The 23,078-nt window shown below is 54.3% G+C and overlaps 2 protein-coding genes across 2 annotated transcripts in view; both read right to left on the bottom strand.

The window, feature by feature from the left end:
• Positions 1-1,703, bottom strand: part of LOC137457164 (collagen alpha-1(II) chain-like) — a 98,846-nt gene extending 97,143 nt beyond the window's left edge. The window contains exon 1 of the mRNA XM_068168979.1: positions 1,609-1,703. Within this exon, the coding sequence (XP_068025080.1) occupies positions 1,609-1,703 (95 nt within the window). The remainder of the gene's footprint in view (positions 1-1,608) is intronic.
• Positions 1,704-2,902: 1,199 nt separating this feature from the next.
• Positions 2,903-23,078, bottom strand: part of CACNA1B (calcium voltage-gated channel subunit alpha1 B) — a gene marked incomplete at its 5' end in the record, with an annotated part of 276,768 nt that continues 256,592 nt past the window's right edge. The window contains 8 exon segments of the mRNA XM_068168969.1: positions 2,903-5,674; positions 6,096-6,152; positions 9,942-10,153; positions 11,484-11,691; positions 16,530-16,565; positions 19,099-19,209; positions 20,230-20,356; positions 21,376-21,503. Coding sequence (XP_068025070.1) covers positions 5,138-5,674; positions 6,096-6,152; positions 9,942-10,153; positions 11,484-11,691; positions 16,530-16,565; positions 19,099-19,209; positions 20,230-20,356; positions 21,376-21,503 — 1,416 coding nt within the window.

The raw sequence follows: 23,078 nt of genomic DNA, 5'->3' as shown, positions 1-23,078 counted from the left end.
CCTTCTGCCCTCTAACTGACCAACATCTGCTCCCAGCTTGGTGTCATCTGCAAACTTGCTGATGACTGACTCAATCCCCTCACCCAGATCATCAGTGAAGATATTAAAGAGCACAGGGCCCAGCACTGATCCCTGGGGCACACCACTGGTGCCTGGCTGCCAGCTGGCTGTGGCACCATTCACCACCGCTCTCTGGGCTCAGCCCACCAGCCAGTTCCTTTCCTTCTCTTTTGTGTTTTTCTGGGGGGGTGTCAAGTTCCTCTTGTGTTGCATGGTTGGACCTCTGACCACTGCATTTTTTTCTTTTGTGGTGGTGTTTGGTTGGGTTGTTTTTTTTCTCTCCTCCTTTAAATATAAACTTTTGCAACAAACCCCCAATGTATATCAAATATAATTAAAAATTAACAGCTGATGAGTAGTACATTGTATCAAAAAAGGTAACCAAGATAAACATTTTGGTTGGTTGGTTGGTTTTCTTCCCATGCACATACTTGCTTGCTTGCTTGCTTGCTTGCTTGGTTTATAGCTATGTATATATGTATATATTTTACATGCAAACATTACTCAAGTCAAAGTACAGCCACTACGAGACTGGGTCTGGATGCAGGCAAACCAAAACTGAGTGGGTGCAATTCAAGTTTGGCAACTCACTTGAGGAGGGTCCTGGGGGGATGTCCTGGATGCCTCGAGGGGACAGTTAAAAAATAGTAATAATCATGGAAAAGGAAGGATAAGGGGGAGGGGGTCATGAAGGGTTTGTGGGCAGGCTCGTCTGTCGCTGTGTCGTCAGCCCCTACTGGGCGGGTGGAGGATTGGACAACTTGAGTGGGCAGCAGGTTGAGAGAGGTGACTCTGCCACTCTGCTCCGGTGGGGCCTCGCCTGGACTGCTGTGTTCAGCTCTGGGGCCCCTGGCACAAGAGGGACGCGGACATGCACTGCACTGGGTCCAGAGGTGGCCACAGAGATGATCAGAGGGCTGGAGGAACCTCCGCTGTGGGGACAGACTGAGAGAGTTGGGGCTGTTCAGCCTGGAGAAGAGAAAGCTCCAGGGAGACCTTAGAGCTGCATTTCAGTATCTGAAGGGGACCTACTGGAAGGCTGAGGAGGGACTGTTTAGAAGGGGCTCGCAGCAACAGGATGAGGCCAGTGGTTGGAAACTGGAGCAGGGTGGATTTAGGTTGGACATCAGGAGGAAGTTCTCCACGGTGAGGGTGGGGAAATACTGGAACAGGTTGCCCAGAGATGTGGCTGAGGCCCCATCCCTGGAGACATTCAAGGCCAAACTCAATGGGGTCCTGAGCAACCTGATCTACTTGGATGTGTCCCTTCTGACTGCAAGGGAGGTTGGACAAGAGGACCTTTGAAGGTCCCTTCCAACCCAGTGCAATCTGTGAGATTCTTCGCCGCGCTCTGCCCAAGACCTGGTGTAACCCAAGGCCATCGCCTGGCTGTGCGCTTGGGGTGTTGTGTTAGTGTGGGGCTGGGGGCTTGGGGGGGTCTGAAAGGGCTGAGGAGGGGGAAAGGCAAAATCATTCAGTACAGAAAGACAGCGCTTGTCACTTTGCAGTGTGAGTGCAACGTGTGCATGCACGCTCGGAGCAGATCACCTTCTGCCTCCCTTCGACTTCCCGGAGCGCAACTGCGGAGGAAGTGTTTGTGCCTTCGTGTAAGGAGAACGTATAAAACATTTGGTCACAATCATGCTGAAGCCTGAACCAGGGGAATCCAGCAGATGAAAGCTACAGAATGGATGAAGGTTCCTTCTGAACTCGTGGTGGTTTGGATGTGGTGCCGAACGTGTCGTCTTGTTGCATAGCCCTCCGCGGGCCGCTCACGGCCACCACCCTCGGTGGTGCTCTGGTGACCAGGCCTCCTTTATTCAGAGTGCACACAAATACAGAGACAGAGATACCCACAGCAGTCAGCCTTCAGCAGAATCCAGGGATGAGATTGGCCGGAGCCTGTTATTTAGTAACGGAACAAAACCAGAACCCAAAACAACACCAGAGGAGGAAACAGAACCAGGTTGAACTTCCTCAACAGAAGAGCTACAGGAGACGTGAAGGACAATCCTACGGCAGACTGCTCCCAGCCCGAGGCTGAAAGCCTTTTGCTGAGAGTACAAAAGACCTCCTGAGCATTTTGGTAGCATCTGATACCCTCCAAACCACCCCAGAGACAAAGCCAATTGCCAGGGTCCATCAGGATCTCTATCTGTCCTAAGCCACCTCTTCGCTTGGAGAAGGTTCATCAGTTCTGGGGCTTGGTAGATCCTCTGAAAGAAATTGGCCTGTTCAACCCTCTTCTCCTTCCTATCAGCAGTGCTTCTCTGGCACCTCCCATCCTTCCTCCTTCAACCATTTGTCAGTGTCCTCTGGCCACCCTGCACCCCAAATTAGCCCTGCAGTGGTTCTTCAGACCCACGGGCGCGAAGTCCTGCCCAGGCTTCTCCTTCAGCGCTCCATCCCCACCAGCACATCACCTTTGCCCCTGTCCCAGGCTGCAAGTGCAGAAATCCACAGGGGTACAAAAGAAAGGAAGTGCCCAACGCAAGGGTGGTTGCAAGAACACAGAAATCTCATCCCTGAGAATCAGAGTTAGAGGTTTTGCTTATTATTATTAATAGTAGTAGTAGTAATTTTGACCTTCTCTTAACAGGCAATAAGACCAAGATTCTCTCCAGCTGCCCTCATACAATTTCTGCACCGTGGACCGTGGCCAGAGCTCTCTGAGGCTTGACATGCAGCGTGAAAGACACTTCTCCTGCAAGAGCATCCCTGCAGATGCTGTACTTTTCCACCTGCATCTCTCCTGCAGGACCTAAACTCTACTCCGTGAGAAAAGGCCGGGCTTGTTTGCTGCTGCAATCACTCCCCTCCCGCCAGTTACAGTGTGGATTAAGGGGGGGGTGGGGGTGGAAAGAACCAAACCAAACCAAACCAAACCAAACCAAACCAAACCATAAAAATAAATAAATAAAAAAAGAAAAAAAAGATAATAAAAAAGGAAATAAACCAGACCAAAAATTAACCCAAAAAAAGGCCAACAAAAGCCCCAAACCAACCCCAAAAGTATATGTTTTGCCTTCCCCACTGGAAGCTTCCAACCTGGTTCTCGGCCCCACTGTCCAGTGGATGCGCCACAGGCCTGGTGCTCACTGTGGGCCTGGTGTGCTACATGGGCCTGGTGCCCACCACGGGCTTGGTGCACGCTGTGGGCTTGGTGCATGCCCTGGGCTTGGTGCACGCCCTGGGCTTGATGCACACCATGGGCTTGATGCACACCATGGGCTTGGTGCACACCATGGGCTTGGTGCACACCATGGAATTGGCATGGTGCACCCTGTGGGCTCGGTGCACACAATGGAATTGGTATGGTGCACACCATGGAACTGGTATGGTGCACACTGAGGGCCTAGTGTGGTGCACACTGGGGGCCTGGTGCCCACCACGGGCTTGGGGCACGCCCTGGGCTTGGTGCACGCCGTGGGCTTGGCGCACACCGCGGGCCTGGTGCCCTCCCCACGGGGGCAGCCGAGCTGAGCGGCTCCTGCTGGCTCTGCCCTCCCTTCCCTCCCCTCCCTGCGCTCACCCAAGGTCTGATGCCTCAAAGCAAGAGGTTTGCATCGTCGCTGTGAAAAGATTTCAAAGGTTAGGCACTTAGTAGTGAACAACTGGAGCAGTCGGTAGAAACAGTGGGACCTGGAATGACAATTGGACTCATTCTCTACATCAAGAGTAAATTTTGTTGGGTTTTGTTGTTGTTTGTTTGTTGTTGTTTGTTGTTGTTTCCTTTTTTCTTTCTTTTTTTTTTTTGTGGTTTTTTTTTTTTCTTTTTTTACTGTACAATTTACAAAAGAATGCACACAATGAAAAGTTAAAGTTCTTAGCTAAGAGCTTGATAGAAAACCAAGGACGTTTCTTCTTCTCACCCCTACACATTGCGTCGTCGTCGTTGAGTTGTTGTTTGTTTGGTGGTGGTGGGAGGTTGGGTTTCTTTTTTCCTCCCTCTTTTGTTTGTTGTTTGTTTCTGGATTTCCCTTTTGTGTGTGTGTGTTCCTTTTAAAGTTTGGTGGGTTTGGGTGTTTGTTGGGGTGGTTGGTTGTTTTTTTTTTTGCTAGGTCAAGCTTATATTGTAAACAAGACAAAAACAGTGAGGGCGTGTGGCGGTCGACAGGAGAGAGAGGGACGGCCAGAGAAGTCTCAGCAGCAAGGAAAAGAGTCCTCACAAAGCAGCTCTTCTTTTGTGGCTTCCTCGTTGTGTGTCGTCGGGGTGAAGGAGCCCGGAGGTGGTGAGGAAAAGAAAAGGAGATCCGCAGGGCAGCGGTGTCCCCAGCAGAGTCCTGGGGGCTGGAACGCTCAGGCCGGCTCGGGGAGGCTCCACCAAAACAAAAACCAAAACAAACCCAAACAAACAAAACAAACAAAGAAACAAACAAACAACAAAAGGGTTGAACATCAAGTCCCGAGGGACTGTCCTTTGTTCTGGGCTGTCTTTGCTCCTCCCCCCAGCTTCTTGGGGTAGATCTCTTCTTTCCGGGCGGTGAAGGAGATGAAGAGGCGGGTGCCGTCTTTGTTCGTCAGTGTCCTGTTTGCGACCCCCGACCGCCCACCCTGGCCGGGAGGGGAAGGGTGGGGAGGAAAAATGGAAAGAAAATAATAAATGAATGAAGAAATAGCCCAAGCAAACCGTGCCAGTCTCGGCCGGGATGGACCGTCTGCTTGCTTTCCCACCGCCGAAGGTGGGGACTTGGCGTGTCGCAGGCTCGGCGCCTTTGAACTAGGCAAGGCAGTAGGGAGGTGGGAGAGAGGGGGAGGGAGAGAGGGGAGTGCTCCCCACGTTGCCTTCCCCCTAAGGAAGGAGTCTTCACCTTCCATTTGCCTAGTGCAAAAAACAAATTCAAACAAACAAAAAAACAACACCGAAAAAAAAGAAAGAAAGAAAGAAAGAAAAAGGAAACGAAAGAAAGAGAGGAGAGAGGCTGCAGGAGTGTCTCTGGCCCTGGGGGGGCACAGCAGAGTTCTCTCGGTGGGGGCCGCCCTGAGGGCCCCCTTCAGCCGCTGGGCACCGCAGCCTTCCAGATGATAAAACTCATCGATTGTAAGCGCGCTGGCCTGGGAGGGCTCCGCCGCGCCGCTAGCACCAGTCGTCCTCGTCGGCTTCCTGGTAGTAGCTACGTCCTCTGGTGCCAGTCCCGGGGCCCGTGTTGAGCCCCAGCGTGTAATGGTAGCCGTTGGGCACCCTGCGGATTTGGTGAGACTGGGAGGTCAAGGAGGAGACGTAAGAAGTCCTCGAGGACCGTCCCGAGTTGGTGGCCAGCGCCTCCTCGAAGGTGAGGGTGTCCTCCGGCACCGCGCGGTAGGGGCTGTCGGCGTCGTCGCGGTGGCCCAGGTAGGGGTCGGAGCCGATGCGAGCCACCGGCGGGGCGGGCGGCTGCTGCTCCCCCCGCAGCAGCGCGTTGTGCTCGGACAGCCCGCGGCTCAGGCGGCCCGGGGAGAAGCTGGGCAGGCCGGCTTGGGAACTGGTGAAGTGCACGGGCGAGGAGTTAGCGGTCTTGTAGGTGATGCTGGGACGTGGGGTCAGTGGAGTCTGCGGGAGCTGCCTCCGGCCCCGGCACGGGGTACTAGCACCAGATGTCGACAGCAAGGGGCTCCCATTAACTGAACCACTGCCCTACATGAAAATTGGAACAAAGCAAATCAAAAAATAAAAAAAAGGGGGGGGAGGAGGGGGGCAACACCGGACGAACACAGAGGCAGGCAGGTAGAGAACAGAAGGAGAAGCAACAGATGGGAGAGACGAGTCACAGGAGGAAAGAAAAGCAGGGGGGAGGGAAAGAAAAAAAGAAGGGGGGAAAAGAACAAAAAAAGAGAGAGTTTAGACAAAGCACAGTCAGGGGGAAGGAGGTTCTCGAGAAGTAGTTCAACACGAGATGTAAAGAGCTGGAGAACTCGGGGTCTGCGAGTGGCAGATCAGAACAGAAACGATCAGAGCACCGGTAGGACGCAAACTGGGAGACAGCTCCGACAGAAGGGGACACTGTCCGGAGGGGAGGAGGCATCCACAGCAGACATGGGCTCGGCATGCGCCTTACCTGCGCTGGGTGGGAGCAGCTCAGACACCTACGGGGGGGTTTAGTGCACATACAGCTCTGCAAAACAGCAGGGTGGCCTTTGGGGTGGGTTGTGGCAGAACTTCACCCCCAGAGCTGAGAATGTATCTAAAGGGGAGCGATGGGGAGGCTGGGGAGGGACTGTTTGGAAGGGTTTGTGGCGGTAGGACGAGGGGCTGTGGTTTGAGGCTGGAGCAGGAGGGATTTAGGGTGGACATCAGGAGGAAGTTCTGCACAGTGAGGGTGAGGAAACACTGGAACAGGTTGCCCAGGGATGTGGTTGGGGCCCCATCCCTGGAGACATTCAAGGTCAGACTTGATGCAGCTCCGGGCAGCCTGATCTAGTTGGAGATGTGCCTGGTGCCTGCAGGGGGCCAGACAAGGCGACCTTTGGGGCTCCCTCCCAACCCAATGCGATCTGTGAATCTGAATCCCCTCACTGAGAGGGGAACTGATGAACGGTCAGCAAGAGCTAAAGAGCAGAGGACAAGAGGCTGGGGCCAGACTCTTGTCAGTGGTGCCCAGGGACAGGGCAAGGGGCAAAGGACACAAAATGGAACCCAGGAGGTTCCAGAGAAACTTCTCTGGTGTGAGGCTGCTGGAGGCCTGGAGCAGGCTGCCCAGAGAGGTTGTGGAGTCTCCTTCTTTGGAGAGCTTCCAACCCCCCTGGCCATTGTGATCCTGAGCAAGCTGCTGTGGCTGACCCTGCTTTAACAGGGGTGAGTTGGGCTGAATGATGCCCAGAGGTCCCTCCCAGCCCCCACCATGCTGGGATTCTGGGACTTCTGTGCTCAACCATTGGATTATGTGGAAGGAGGATGTGGTGGCAGAGAGGTTTGTGGTGGTTTGGGGCATTTTTGATTAAATCACAGAACAAGTTTGCTTGGAAGAGACCTTCAAGATCATTTAAACCAAAACCAACCAGCAAGACAACAACAAAAAGCATTTGGGATGGGTGCTCACCATCTCATTCCTCCAAGGAAAAAGCCTTTACCTTCTCTTTAGAATGGCACATTAGATTTTTGAGTGGTAGAAGGGTCTGGCAGCTTCCTAAGTTACTAATAGCAATGTGTGGGAGTGAGCTAAGCTACAGCAAGGCATAAAAATGCCATGAGGAAGAGGAAGGAGCTCTCATGTCGGCATCTCTGTTTGCGTTCTCCCAGGGAAGGACATAAAGAGCCCTGAGAGCGTGGTTTAAAGGAATCCCTCAGCCTTTCATGACCTAACATTTTCAGACCAGACCTTTAATTTTTCAAGGGCAGCTTTTCCTGCCTAGGACAACATCAAAGGGTTGCTTGTTGGGCTATCAGGCACTGCTTGTTCTGCTCTGCTGGGGTTCCCCAGCAGGTTTCAGCCCAGCAGCTGGGTGGAGAGGTTGTTTTAGCTGCTGTTGCCATGAGCTGTAGAAGCAGAGAGTCACAGATTGGTTTGAAGGGACCTTTAAAGCTCATCCAGTCCAACCCCTCCCTGTAGTCAGCAGGAACATCTGCAGCTAGAGCAGGCTGCTCAGAGCATCAAACCACCTCACCTGCAAGGGTTCCAAGGATCCACCACCTCTCTGGGCAGCCTGGGCCAGGGTCTTACCACCTTCAGTGTCAAAAAATGTCATCCTTCTAGTCTGAATCTCTCTCTTTTAGTTTCAGACCATCACCCCTTGCCCTGTCACAAGAGGCCCTACTCAAAAGGTTGTCCCCATCTGGGAGGGTTTTGCCATGCCACTAGCACCAGTCATTCTCATCAGCTTTGTGGCAGGCACTGTGTGCTCTGCCACCTTGCTGGCAGGGTGAAGCTCAAGCTCATGTTTTGGGATGTGCAGAAGTCTCCAGAGAATTAGAATAGAATGGATTAGAAGGATAGGATAGGATAGGATAGGATAGGATAGGATAGGATAGGATAGGATAGGATAGGATAGGATAGGATAGGATAGGATAGGATAGGATAGGATAGGATAGGATAGAACAAACCAGGTTGGAAGAGACCTCAGAGATCACCAAGTCCAACCTCTCACCCAATACCATCTGATCAACTAAACCATGGCACAAAGCACCCAATCCAGTCTCTTTCTAAACACCTTCAGGGATGGGGTCTCCACCACCTCCCTGGGCAGCACATTCCAATGGCCAAGCTCTCTTGCTGGGATGAATTTCTTCCTCACCTCCAGCCTGAACTGGAGACTGTGTCCTCTTGTTCTGCTGCTGCTTGCCTGGCAGAAGAGACCAACCCCCACCTGGCTACAACCTCCCTTCAGGGAGTTGGAGAGAGCAAGAAGGTCTCCCCTGAGCCTCCTCTTCTCCAGGCTAAGCAACCCCAGCTCCCTCAGCCTCTCCTCCCAGGGCTGTGCTCCAGACCCCTCCCCAGCTTTCTTGCCCTTCTCTGGACACCTTCCAGCATCTCAACATCTTTCCTGAACTTGGTGATGTGTGCTGGGCCAGGGCTGCTGGGCAAAGCTGTGTCTCCCAAGGAGGGGGCAGACTAATGAACACAATACTTAGGAGTTGAGAAGCACCTTGGGTGTTAGGAGCAAGTTCTGCACCACAAGGGTAGTGGAACACAGGAATAGGTTGCCTGGGGAGGCGGTTGGGGCCCCATCCCTGGAGATACTCAAGGTGAGGCTCAACATGTCTCTGGTCAGCCTGATCTAGTGGAGGATGTCCCTGTTGACTGAGAGGGAGTTGGACCTTCAGAGGTCCCTTCCAACCCAGATCATTCTGTGATTCTGTGTGATCCTTGTTCTTGAGCCAAAATGATGCAGGGAAGAGACTGACAGAGCTTCTTGCAGACACCTCTTTAAGACAAGGGATCTTCAGCTCCTGGGGACAGCAGTGACATGCTAGCCTGGCTACTGCTCTTGACCTGGTTTTGCTTCCAGAACAAGCAGAGGATGTATTAGCAGCTCCACTCACAGCAGATGGCTGAATGCCCACCCCTAGGGGGGTTTCAAAGCAGCAGAGATGTGGTGCTGAGGGACATGGTTTAGCCACAGCCTTGGTAGGGTTAGAGAATGGTTGGATTTGGTGATCTTAAAAGCCTTTGCCAAACAAAACAGTTCTATGGTTCTGTGATTAGGTGGAGATGTTTGCAGGGACCAGGCTGAGCTCTCTCCCTGTCCACCCATGTCCTGCCTTCTCCTACGCTTCCCCTCTCCCTTAGTGTGGTTTCTCCTCTCACCTAGGCAGCACATTGGGAAGGTGTGTTTGTCACTACAGAAAAAGGGCTTTTTCCTCAGTTTTCAGAGTATTAACCTGTTCCCCAGGCCAGGAGAGCTCTGGAGCCCACACACCAGCAGCTGGAAAATCCTGCTAACGTGAGCAAACCCTGCTGAGATCCCAGCTCTGCCTGGCTGGAGTCCCCATTCTGTGTCCTACAGGCTTGGACCGCAATGGGAAGCATTTCTTTGGCAACCCCTGAGTGCTTGTGCCCAGGGCAGCAGTGGGTGCTGCATGACCACTGAGCTGGCAGGGGAACAGCTCAGCTCAGCTGCCCCAGCTCCCACCCCACGCTGCCTTGGCTCAGATACACTTTCACCACCAGCATCAGCAGCTGCCAGTGCTCAGCTCTCCCAAGCTCTCTCCCAAAGCTGCTCTTGGCAGTGGGGTTTCTGCATGATGCTTTGTCACTCGCTCTGTAGATGGCTACAGAAGAGCCAGCAGGTGACATTTCCATCCCTCTCTTGGATGTGAAGCACCAAGCAGAACCTCAATGGCTTTACCTCCTCCCGCCTGGCCTCCCTCCCTCCCTCATTCTGTCCATTAAAATAGCAAATCACAGGCAAGGTGCTTACATCCCTGGAAGATATCAGGGCTCTTTTCCCACCCTGCATCTCCTCACCTGTCTGTGTGGACCATGCTCTGGCCCTCCATTGGGTGAGGTGGGCCTGCTCTGCTCGGTGGACTTGGCCTGCGCTCGGTCCCGGCTGCCGTAGCGGTCGCAGGAATAGAAGCGCTGCTTTTCCGAGGAGGAAGAGGAGTGCTGCTTCCTCTCTTGGGACCGCCCACGCTCCTGCCTCTTGTCCTTGGAAGAAGACTCACCAGAGTGGGCCACTGAAAGGACAATATTGGTTGGGGTCAGCAGTGTGGAAGACATCCCCAAGCGTAGGGCAGGGAGGGTCTTCCGTGCACATGAAAACCCAAATCACATCGGATCACAGGATCAGAGTAGCACAGGATCAGAGTATCACAGGATCAGAGTATCACAGGATCACAGGTCACAGGATCACAGGATGTAAGGGGTTGGAAGTGACCTCTGGAGATCTTTGAGTCCAACCCCCCTGCCAGAGCAGGACCTTAGAATCCAGCTCAGGTCACACAGGAACACATCCAGACAGGGCTGGAAAGGCTCCAGAAGAGACTCCACAACCACTCTGGGCAGCCTGCTCCAGTGCCCTGTGACTCTTACAGTGAAGGAGTTTCTCCTCACGTTGAGGTGGAACTTCCTATGCTGCAGTTTCCATCCACTGTCCCTTGTCCTATCACAGGACACAGGTGAGCAGAGGTTGTCCCTGTCCCTTCCTTCCTGACACCCACCCCTCATGTATTTCACAGAATCACCAAGGTTGGAAGAGACCTCAAAGATCATCAAGTCCAACCTGTCACCACAGACCTCGTGACTAAACCATGGCACCAAGTGCCACATCCAATCCCCTCTTGAACACCTCCAGGGATGGGGACTCCACCACCTCCCTGGGCAGCACATTCCAATGGCCAACAACTCTCTCTGTGAAGAGCTCTCTTCTCACCTCCAACGTAAACCTCCCCTGGCACAGCTTGATTTATAAACATTGATCAGATCCCCTCTCAGCCTTCTCCTCTCTGGACTGAACAGCCCCAGGGCTCTCAGCCTCTCCTCACCAGGCAGTGCTCCAGTCCCTTCTTGGAACACAAGCCCTGTGAGGAGAGGCTGAGGGAGCTGGGGTTGCTTAGCCTGGAGAAGAGGAGACTCAGGGGTGACCTTATTGCTCTCTACAACTACCTTACGGGGGGTTGTAGACAGGTGGATGTTGGTCTCTTCTCCCAGGCAAGCAGCAGCAGAACAAGAGGACACAGTCTCAGGCTGTGCCAGGGGAGGTTTAGGTTGGAAGTTAGGAGGAAGTTTTACACAGAGAGAGTGATTGCCCATTGGAATGTGCTGTCTGGGAGGTGGTGGAGTCCCCATCCCTGGAGGTGTTCAGGAGGAGACTTGACAGGGTGCTTGGTGCCATGGGTTAGTTGATTAGGTGGTGTTGGATGATAGGTTGAACATGATGATCTTGAAGGTCTCTTCCAACCTGTCCCTTCTGAACTGGGGAGCCCAGCACTGGATGCAGTATTGCAGGTGGGGGCCTCGCTAGGGCTGTGCTTGCCGAGGGCAGGAGGCCAAGGGCCAAATGCTTACCAGCTTCTCCGTCGGCCAGCTGGTGGGAGGCCTTCTCCAAGGACTTCTGCTTCTTCTCTTTCCGCCGGTGGCAGCGGTGGTGGTGGTGGTGGTGCCCCTGCTCGGGTGGCACACGCTCCAGGGAGTACTCGTAGAGGTGCATGGCGTGGGGGCGCTGCGGGGTCAGCGTGGAGACGGAGCGCTTCATGGGGCTGGTGTCCGGGATGGGCTGCAAGGCAGGCAGAGGGACACGGAGCGGGGTGAGGGCAGCCCCTGTGCCCTGCTCAGCTGCTTCGTTCCCACCACGGGGAGGGGCAAACAGCAAGAGAAAAGGGGCAGGGAGGGGAAGGAGGAAACCAGGTAACTGCATCTAACCAGAGCGGGCAGAAGGATGTGGGGGGCGGTGGGTGGAGTGCTCAATCTGAGGAGCAAAGGGGAGCCCCCGTTGGCTGAAATGGGCTTGGCTGTTAGCAGGGAGCCAGAGCGAGCTGCAGCACCGCACACCAAACACAGCCTCACAGGAGCCAGCAGCCCAGCAGCAGGGGCACGGAGCAGTGCAGGAGCCAAGCGTCTCACAAAGAGAGTTCTCCATGACTAGTTTCCCCCAAAGCTGCTTGGGGGCCTGTGGGCATCCTAAAGCAGCTCCAAAGAGCGTGAAAGCTTTGCTGGGCATCACATGGAGAGGGAGAAAAACCAGGAATAAGTGGGTAGGGCACAGGCCAAGCCATTGAGAATCTGCTTCTACCTCTTTGCAACTGAAGGCATCTCCAATCAAACACAGAATCATTTAGGCTGGAATAGACCTTCCAGATCAATGAGTCCAACCATTAACCCTGCTCTGCCAAGCCTAGCACTAAGGCATAACCCTCAGCATCACATCTACAGGGCTTTTCAACACCTCCAGGGATGGGGACTCCACCACCCCCTTGGGCAGCCTGTGCCAGTGCCTGACTACCCTTTAAGTGAAAAAAAAAGTCTAATGTCCAGCCTAAGCCTCCCCTGGTGCAGCCTGAGGCCATTCCCTCTTGTTCTATCCTGAGTTACTTGGGAAGATGGTGGTGGGTTAACGCCCATCCTGAAAACAGGGGGAAGGCCTTGCGGGTGCTTTGCTCTCCCTGCAGGGCCTTTTCCCCCTGGGAAACTGAGTCTGTTCCACTCCCTCCTCCCTGCCCAGCTAGGGTATAAAAGAGAGGACATTGCAGCCATTAGGTCTCCTTTTTGGCTCCTGCCTCTCCTGGACAAGAGCTACTACAGCTGCCTTCCTGCTCTGCTGCCACGTGTTTGGGCCTGATCCTTCTCTGTGCCTCTTCAGAGAGAGACTGGTTTTGTATTCTTCTTCTTTGTCCCCCTCCCATCCATCCTTGTTCCTTGCCCTTGTGAACCTTACCTGCAATTGTTATATATAATATATATATTGTTTAAAGAAAACTCTTTACCTCTCTGCTTCCAAGCCATCTCCAAATTATTGCTTGGTGGATTTGCTCCTTCCCTTTCCTTTTTTTACCCCTCTCTGATGGGAGGGAGGAAGGGGGAGCGGAGGAGAGAGTCTCAGCCTTGCTCCCATCTGAGCTCTTAACTCCCAGTTAAGGCTCAAACCACTACATACTCCTTGCAGCCCTTATGGCTGGGACAAGTAGGACATCTCCAGGACATCCTTCAGTTCAAGCAGGACATCTCCAAAACTCCCTGTTTGGGTTTGCTGCTGCTCTTTCCAAGCAATTTGTGGCCAAACATAGAATCACAGCATGGTAGGCAGGGGTTGCGAGGGACCTCTGAAGATCATTGAGCCTCAACCCCTCCCTGCCAAGGCAGGATCACCTAGGGCAGGTCACACAGGAACTCGCCCACACAGGGGCAAGATCTGGACACTAAGTGCAGCAGTGCAGCCTGCCATGGGCATTGCTGGACCCTGGGGCAGCTCCAGACTTTGGTCCCTTCCCTACAGATTGAAAACCTTGCAGTGATGCCCTGCTGAAACCAAGCCAAGAGGACAGCAGGGCAGCAGTTCTCACAGTCTCTCTTCCCTACTGCCCAATCACCAGGGACAAGGCTCAGAAAACAAGGATCATTCACAGAACCACAGAACTGTCAGGGCTGGAAGGGACCTCCAGGATCAGCCAGTTCCACCCCCCCTGCCATGGCCAGGGACACCTCACACTACAGAAGGTTGCTCACAGCCACATCCAGCCTGGCCGCAAACACCTCCAGGGGTGAGGTTTCCACCACCTCCCTGGGCAACCTGTGCCAGGCTCTCACCACCCTCATGATCTTCTTCCTAACATCCAATCTCAATCTCCCCACTTCTAGTTTTGCTCCATTCCTCCCAGTCCTATCACTCCCTGACACCCTCAAAAGTCCCTCCCCAGCTTTCTTGTAGCCCCCTTCAGATACTGGAAGGCCACAGTTAAGTCTCCTCAGAGCCTTCTCTTCTCCACACCGAATAACCCCAACTCTCTCAGCCTGTCTCCACAGCAGAGGTCCTCTACATGCCCTTCTCTTTCACTCTGGTGGCTTCCAGCTGGCTCTGTGGTGAAGTCAGAACTTCATCCATGCTCCAGAGGCTTCCCTCTCCGGGTCTGGCTCTGCATCAAAGCTGCGTGGCAGAGGAAAGACCTTGGAGCATGGTGGTGCAGGCTGCCAGGGAGGGAGCTCAGGCTGTCCTCCTGCCCCTCAGCTGGGTCAAGTGCTCACTTGTTTGACTCCACCGTCCAATATGTGCCTCCAACCAGGGTTCTCCCAGAACATTTACTTTGTTCACTGTAACCTTTCCACAGAGCCCTGCCTTACCTTTACTGTCTCTGCTGCTTTGTTTGCTTATCCCCAAATTCAGAGCTCTGCTGCCCCATGGTATTTACACAGCACAAAGCCAATTGTTTCCCAGCTCTGCTCCTTATTTTGAGTGGGAAGAACCTTCCCTGTGAGCTGTCAGGGGTGGATTAACTTGTGTGAGCCATGCAGGCTGAGCTAAACTTTGCTCTGGGGCTCTCTCTTGCTCTCTCTAGGCAGGACTCAAATTTTGGTGCTTCCCACTGGAGTGACTCTTAGAGGCACAAAGAAGACATTGCTGGGGTGGGGAGAGCAGCACAGCAGAGAATATGGCCTGGAGCATTGGTGAGGTCTGCACCAGGTCCCTTAGCTGTGTTTGTCCCTTCCTGTGGCCCTTGCTGTGTGGCCAAGGAATGATACTGAAGAGTTTCATGGCTGTCCTGCTTGCTTAATGCTGAGCCTGAGGATGGAGGGAGGCAGAGAGGGTCTGTAAACTGGATGGTCTGATGGGAAAGCAAGGCAAAATGCTTCCCACCTCCAGATTCCCCAGATTCAATACTTCCAGACTTCCAGATTGCCAAACTCCATAGAGGAGCTGCCAGGACAAACAGTAATTTCCCAAGGCAAAGCCACACAAATCAGTCAGAAGTGGCCATTTCTCTTTGGACTTTGGGCCTGGTTCTGGGCTTATTCCAGGGACAGAAGTCCCCACTGACACCAGGGAGAAGTGGCAAAGCAATGAATTCCTTTTCCATAAACCCTGGTGATGCTCTTGTGAGGTTGACAGGACATGCACAGAGATCATGCCATAACCCTTCAGAGGGTTACTAATTGCTTCTTCATTACCAGAGGGATTACTTTCACTCCTAAATCCCTGGGCAAGGAGACATACAAACCCAACCCAACCAACCAGTAACCAGCAAACTAGACAACCAGCCATCAAACCAACCACTAAACAACCAACCAGCCAGCCAATCAACCAGCCAGCCAATCAACCAGCCAGCCAGCAAACCAAGCAAACAACCAGCCATCCAAACAACCAGCCAGCCAACCAGCCATCCAGACAACCAGCCAGCCAACCAACCAGCCAGCCAACCAGCCAGCCATCCAACCAGCCATCCAAACAACCAGCCAGCCAGCCAAGCAGCCAGCCATCCAACCAGCCAGCCAAACAACCAGCCAGCCAGCCAAGCAGCCAGCCAAACAACCAGCCATCCAACCAGCCAAGCAGCCATCCAACCAACCAGCCATCCAACCAGCCAAGCAGCCATCCAGCCACCCAACCAACCAGCCAACCAACCAGCCAAGCAGCCATCCAACCAACCATCCATCCATCCAACCAACCAGCCATCCATCTAGCCAACCATCCATCCATCCAACCAACCAGCCATCCATCTAGCCAACCAACCAGCCAGCCAACCAGCCAACCAACCAGCCATCCTGCCAGCCAACATGCCAACCAGCCAGTCAATCAATCAACCAGCCAGCCAGCCAACCAACCAGCCAGCCAAGCAGCCACCAAGCAGCCATCCAAGTGGCAATCCAAGCAGCCATCCAAGTGGCCAACCTGCCAGCCAACCAATCAGCCAGCCAGCCAACCAGCCATTCATGCAACCAAGCAGCCAGCCAAGCAGCCACCAAGCAGCCATCCAAGCAGCAATCGAAGCAGCAATCGAAGCAGCCATCCAACCAGTCAACCTGCCAGCCAACCAACCAACCATCCATCCATCCAACCAACCAGCCATCCATCCAACCAGCCAACCATCCAACCAGCCATTGAACCAACCATCCATCCATCCAACCAACCAGCCATCCATCCAACCAGCCATTGAACCAACCAGCCAGCCATCCAACCAGCCATTGAACCAACCAGCCATCCATCCAACCAATCAGCCATCCATCCAACCAGCCATCCATCCAACCAGCCATTGAACCAACCAGCCATCCAATCAGCCAACCTGCCAGCCAGCTAGCCAGCCAACAAGCCAACCAACCAACCAACCAACCAACCAACCAACCAACCAACCAACCTGCTAGCTAGCCAACCAGCAATCCAACCAGTAAACCAACCAACCAGCAAGCTCACCAACCGCTCACCCACCCACCCCTGCCCTCCCTGCTGTGGCAGCGTGCGGCGTGCAAGTGTGGCCCGAGGGGACCGCAGCAGAGTGGAAGGAGCTAGCGGCTGTGCCGCTGGGGCACCGGGCTCCACAGGAGAGCAGAGAGAAGTAGAGGGTGAAGGAAGGTTCATCATTTCTTAGGAGGAATCAAACAGGAGACAAGTTAGTGCAAACTACATACTGCCAGGTAACTCCCAGGTGACCGTGCTTTGCTCCTCTGCAAACAATTCGGACAAGATGAGAGACATTATTGGCAGCAGCCCCACAGTACAGCCAGGGTCAGACATCACGGCAGATGTGCAGCAGGACACCATGACGAGAAGGGAGGGGAGGTGGTGGAAGGGGGGGGACAGCAAAGAGGTGAGGTGGGGAGCACGGGAAGGGGGTTCAAAAGTGGAACGTAAAAAGACAGAGGAAGGGCAGGGAGAGGGAAAGGGAGCGGCCAGGGGGACAAAGAGCATCGCAAAGAAGGGTTAGAAGGAACTCAAAGGTTGGGGGGAGCAGAAGCAGCACAGGAGGGAGAGGGTGGAGGGTGTGGAGGGGGAAGACACACACAGAGAGGACATCAGTTATTGAGCTGAAGCTACAACCACCCAAACATCGTCGTGTTAACGAGGTTAGATCTGCTGGGGGGCCGCAGGCCTGATTCGTAGCAGGGGTTGAGAAGCGCAGAATTGTCTGGGCTGGGAAAGCTCTCACAGACCACTGAGTCCAACCCTCAACCTAACATCACCATGGCCACTAAACCATCACCAAAGTGCCACGGCCACAGGCTTTTTGAATGCCTTCAGAGACAGTGACTCCAGCACCTCCCTGGGCAGCCTGTGCCAATCCCTGACCACTCCTGCAGCAAAGGAATTCTTCCTAATCTCCAATTTAAACCTCCCCTGCTGCAACCTGAGGCTATTTCCTCTTGTCCTGTCACTTGAGACTATCACCAGTCTCTTGTCCTATCACTAGAGACCAACCCCCAGCTGGCTCCAACCTCCTTTCAGGGAGCTGTAGAGAGCCAGAAGGTCTCTGCTCAGCCTCTTTCTCTCCAGACTGAGCACCCCCAGCCCCCTCAGCTGCTCCTCCCCAGCCCTGCTCTCCAGACCCTTCCCCAGCTTCATTGCCCTTCTCTGGCCGTGCACCAGCACCTGAATGCCCTTCTTTGCATGGGCCAGCTCTGCCCTGGGGAACACCTACTGTGCTTCTGCAGAAGGCCCTCCCTCCTCCAGACCTCTAACAGCAGTGGAAAGGAGGTCTCCAAGGCAAGGCTCATGCTGCTGGCAGTGCTGCTGCCAACTGCATCACCTTGGGAGGAAAGATGGAGCTTGTGGTCTGGAATAAATCATAGACTCACAGAATGGTTTGGGCTGGAAGGGACCTTAAAGATCATCTAGTTCCAGCCCCCCTGCCATGGCCAGGGACACCTCCCACTAGTGCAGGTGGCTCAGGACTGAAGGACAGCTTTTTGTTGTGGCAAGGAGGAAGGGAGGGAGGGAGCCTGGCTTTGCTCTGGGGGTCAGTTTGTTGAGCAGAGCTCCTGCTAAGGCACTGTCCCAGCACTTTCTGCAGTCATAGTAGTATCATAGTATCAGTCAGGGTTGGAAGGGACCACAAGGATCATCTAGTTCCACCCCCCCTGCCATGGGCAGGAACACCCCACACTAGATCAGGCTGGCCAGAGCCTTGTCCAGCCTGGTCTTAAACACCTCCAGGGATGGGACCTCAACCACCTCCCTGGACAACCCATTCCAGGGCTTCACCACTCTCATGGTGAAGAACCTCCTCCTCACATCCCAGTCAGCTGGGAAATTTGCTCACCCCTGAAGTGCAGCTCTTGCCACCTTAGCAAAATGATTCTCTCTGCTGGAGCTGGTGCTCTGAATGCAAGCAGTGGGGGTCAGGTTGATGGTGCAGCTGTCTTTCATGTCCTGCTTCCCTTGCTGAGCAATGGGAAGAGCCCAGCTCCATGGGCTGCTCAGCCCTGGCTGCACGAATCAGGCCCTTTGGATGAGGGAGACTCAGCTGGGAGGGGTGAGATGTTCTGACACACAGGAGGGTGGCTGGAGAGCATCTGGGACAGCAAGCCAGCAACAAACAGGTGAAATGCCCCCAAATGACCTCTGGGAAGCATGATTGCCTGCACACTAAGCAGCACCCACAAGCTGCTGTCAATTCACTTCTGGTGATGAGGTTTCCTTACAAGAAGTTAAACAAGGGAAACCCTCAGCAACACTTTCCTGACCAAGGTGACAACACAGTTTGTGCTAAATGCTGTGGGAAGAGAAAGAAAACCAGGAGGAGGCCAAGTGTCTGAGTGCAGCTTTCCAGGCAGAGGCTCCCAGGTGTTTCTTGTAGCCACAGCAGTCCTCAAAGAGCCTCCCAGCACATCTCCAGCTCTCCTCCTGCTGAGGGGACAGGAGTGTGCCTTGACTGCCTGGGTGGAGAGATGGTCAGTGGGAAGCATGCCTTCCAGGCTGTCCCCAGTTACTCTGGGGAGAGACACTCTTGGGCAGGTGGTCATCAGTTAGCTACCCAGAGAGAGGAGATGACTCTGGGCTGCTTTTTGCTGTGCCCAGGGATGAGTAAAGCTGGGGAGAGTGCTGTGCCTACAGGTGGATACCTGGCTGCTTGTCTCCAGGTCCAGCAAACATCCTTTAAAACAAACATTCACAAGCAACTTCCAACACCATGACAAGCAGGGGGCAGATGTGGAGTTCCTGACCCAGTGTCCCCTCCCCAGTGAGGTCTCCCTCGCTCACCTGAGTCTCGGCGGCCAGGCGCGGCATGGAAGCTGCCCGTCCCTGGCTCTCCAGACCTGGTTGGTGCTCTCCATTGGCAACTGTGGGGCTGATCTCCTTCATTTCTACCACCTGAGCCAAACAAAAAATGGTTTTGGCAGCAAGAAGATGACCAGCAGCTTTGAAGGCATCATCTGAGGAGGCTTCTGCTAAGTGTGATTTAACTGTGTAGAGATGTGCATGTGGGAAGGAGCAAATCAAGAGCTGTGGAGAGCCCAGGTTACTCTGTCTGCAGTGCTGTTTACAAGCACCACAGTGAGCCAACCTCTTCCACCAGCCTTGGCAATGAGCCCCAGCTGTGCCCTGTGAAACCCCTCAGCTGAGCTGGCACACTGCTGACAATGGGACTGGCACCGTGGGGCAGCTAGGAAGGGGTAACCCCTAGGAGCTTCTTGCAGCAGAGGTCATTCCATGAGAAGCATCTCCACATGCAGAGCTATCAGGCTGCAGAAGCTCCCAGGTTTGGTTTTCTCCATAATGTCCAAGTGCACTTGGGGTTGTGAGAGCCAGAACAATGTTTGTGCCAAGGGAGAGATCTGCTGCCTGCTGCACCTCACCACAGAATCAATAAGGTTGGAAAAGATCTCAGAGATCATCAAGTCCAACCTGCCACCCAACACCTCCTGACACCCAAACCATAGCTCCAAGTGCCACATCCAATCCCCTCTTGAACACCTCCAGGGATGGGGACTCCACCACCTCCCTGGGCAGCACATCCCAATGGCTAACAACTCTCTCTGGGAAGAACTTTCTCCTCACCTCCAGCCTAATCCTCCCCTGGCACAGCTTGAGACTGTGTCCTCTTGTTCTGGTGCTGCTTGCCTGGGAGAAGAGACCAACCCCCACCTGGCTACAGCCTCCCTTCAGGGAGTTGCAGAGAGCAAGAAGGTCTCCCCTGAGCCTCCTCTTCTCCAGGCTAAGCAACCCCAGCTCCCTCAGCCTCTCCTCACAGGGCTGTGCTCCAGACCCCTCCCCAGCTTTCTTGCCCTTCTCTGGACACCTTCAAGTCTCTCAGTGTCCCTAACCTGAGGAGCCCAGAACTGGACACAGGACTCCAGGTGTGGCCTAAGCAGCTTCCCCCTCGTTGCTCACCCTTTCAATGGGGATTTCTTCTGAGTGGCCTCGTTCAAAAGCTGGGGTCCTGGTTTCATAAAACACATCCTGGGTGCGTTGGGTCCCCCAAGAGCTGGACTCTTTGATTCCACCCTCTGGGGCTGGTCTGCCAGGAGAAAGAAAGAGGAAAAAACATCAACTCTTTTGTAAAGGCATTTTGTTTGCCTTCTTGTGATGAAGGTAAACCACTCAGATACTCCTGGAGTCCCCAGCAGTGGGAAAGTGTCCCAGCCATGGGGTGCAGGGGCTGCTGGTCTTGGTGTCCCCAGCAGTGGGAGACTGTCCCAGTCATGGTGTGCAGGGGCTGCTGGTCTTGGTGTCCCCAGCAGTGGGAGACTATCCCAGCCATGGGGTGCAGGGGCTGCTGGTCTTGGTGTCCCCAGCAGTGGGAGACTGTCCCAGCTATGGTGTTTGGGGCTGCTGGTCTTGGTGTCCCCAGCAGTGGGAGACTATCCCAGCCATGGGGTGCAGGGGCTGCTGGTCTTGGTGTCCCCAGCAGTGGGAGACTATCCCAGCCATGGTGTGCAGGGGCTGCTGGTCTTGGTGTCCCCAGCAGTGGGAAAGTGTCCCAGCCATGGGGTGCAGGGGCTGCTGGTCTTGGTGTCCCCGGCAGTGGGAGACTGTCCCAGCCATGGGGTGCAGGGGCTGCTGGTCTTGGTGTCCCCAGCAGTGGGAAAGTGTCCCAGCCATGGGGTGCAGGGGCTGCTGGTCTTGGTGTCCCCAGCAGTGGGAGACTGTCCCAGCCATGGGGTGCAGGGGCTGCTGGTCTTGGTGTCCCCAGCAGTGGGAGACTGTCCCAGCCATGGGGTGCAGGGGCTGCTGGTCTTGGAGTCCCCAGCAGTGGGAAAGTTTCCCAGCCATAGTGTGAAGGGGATGCTGGTCTTGGAGTCCCCAGCAGTGGGAAAGTTTCCCAGCCATAGTGTGAAGGGGATGCTGGTCTTGGAGTCCCCAGCAGTGGGAAAGTGTCCCAGCTATGGTGTGCAGGGGCTGCTGGTCTTGGTGTCCCCATGTGTGTAGCCCCACCTCCAGAGCTACTGAACCATCAGTGGCTGGGGCTGCTGCCTCCACCCAGTGTGTCCTCTCCCTGTGTCAGGGCTTTGGGATGGGGCAGCTCAGGATACTCACAGGGCCCCCCCGTTGTTGAGCGAGGCTGAGCTCTTCTGCCGGAGGAAGGCCTTGGCGTTGTTGAACGCCGTGGGCTGGGTCTGCTCCAGAGTGGCCTTCAGAGGGTGGAAGAGTGACACAGGTCCAGGCTGCAAAGCACAAGGGAAAGATGTCAGAGACAGAGCTGTGCTCAGCCAGGAGGGGCTGCAGTGCTTCTCCTAGCTAATGAAAAGTCCTCTTTGTCACCCCGAGAGGTCAGCCCAGCAGAAAGCACATCGCAGCCTTCCCACTGCTGCAGGAGGCTCTGAAGGACATTTGCTGTCCCCAGCCTTGCACAAGCCAAGGTCATGCTGCAGACATCCTTCCCCCTCCCAGAGCACTGCCCCTGTCACCAGGATGCAGCAGGGGTTTCAAACACTGCAGTGACCCTTTGGGCTGTGAGATTCAGGTGGCTTGAGTGACACTGGGTCTGCTGTGGGACAGACACAGGCTGTGCTGGGGAACAGCTGGATGATGCTCCTGAGATCAGGGCCTACAAGAAAGCTGGGGAGGGACTTTGGAGGGTGTCAGGGAGTGGTAGGATTGGGGGGGATGGAATAAAACTAGAAATGGGTAGATTCAGAAGAAGTTGTTCCCCATGAGGGTGGTGAGAGCCTGGCACAGGTTGCCCAGGGAGGTGGTGGAAGCCTCATCCCTGGAGGTGTTTGCAGCCAGGTTGGATGTGGCTGTGAGCAACCTGCTGTAGTGTGAGGTGTCCCTGGCCATGGCAGGCGGGGTTGGAACTGGATGATCCTTGGGGTCCCTTCCAACCCTGACATTCCATGATTCTATGAAGTTGTTTGGGTTGGAAGAGACCTTTAAGGCCATCAAATCCAAGCATTAACCCAGCACTGCCAGGTCATCACTAAACCAGGTCCCTCTGCACCACATCTCCATGACTTTGAAACCCCTCCAGGGGTGGGGACTCCACCACTGCCCTGGGCTGCCTGTTTCAGACATTGACAAGCCTTTGGGGGAAGAAACTGCTCCTTGTGTGCGACCTAAACCTCCCCTGGTACATCATGAGGCCGTTCCCTCTTGTCCTATCACCTACAACACGGGAGAAGAGACCCATCCCCAGATATGGGTCCTATCAGAAACCACTGGGCTTTAATCCCAAGCCAGATGGATGGACATGTTGTCAAGAGGTTGCAAGCATCCTCAAACCTATTAGAGCCAAAAAGAGCTTGAAACATTTCCATTTCCAGAAGCATCTTCAGCATTTTATAACCAAACCAGCAGCAGCATTCACTAAGCCTTTGGTGTCCCATTTGGGGTTCACTACTCCTTAGGACCACCTCTGAAAGCAAGACCCTGGGTGGCCTTGGGTGGAAAGATCTTTCCAGACCTCCTGAAAACAGCAACTGGAACAATTTTTCTTCTTTTCCTGTTGTGTTTTGTTGTTGTTGGTTTTGGATTTGGTTTGGGGTTTTGGTTGGGGGTTTTGTGTTTGTTTTGGTGGTTGGATTTGGGGGGGGAGGAGGGTTGATGGTGGTTGTTTTTTTGTTTGGTTTTGTTGTTTGCTTGGTTGGTTTGAGATCAAAAGGATTCCAGGAGAGCTTCCCATTCCCCCAGCCACCATTTTCAACCCCTGCCTGGAGCAGCAGCCAGGCTTCCTCCCAGGCAAGCAGCACCAGAACAAGAGGACACAGTCTTGAGCTGTGCCAGGGGAGGTTTAGGCTGGA

The sequence above is a fragment of the Melanerpes formicivorus genome, unplaced genomic scaffold (genome assembly GCF_026170545.1).
Source record: "Melanerpes formicivorus ecotype bairdi unplaced genomic scaffold, bMelFor1.0.p_v2 SCAF_162, whole genome shotgun sequence".
Classification (NCBI taxonomy): domain Eukaryota; kingdom Metazoa; phylum Chordata; class Aves; order Piciformes; family Picidae; genus Melanerpes; species Melanerpes formicivorus.
This window is presented reverse-complemented; position numbering and strand designations above follow the sequence as displayed.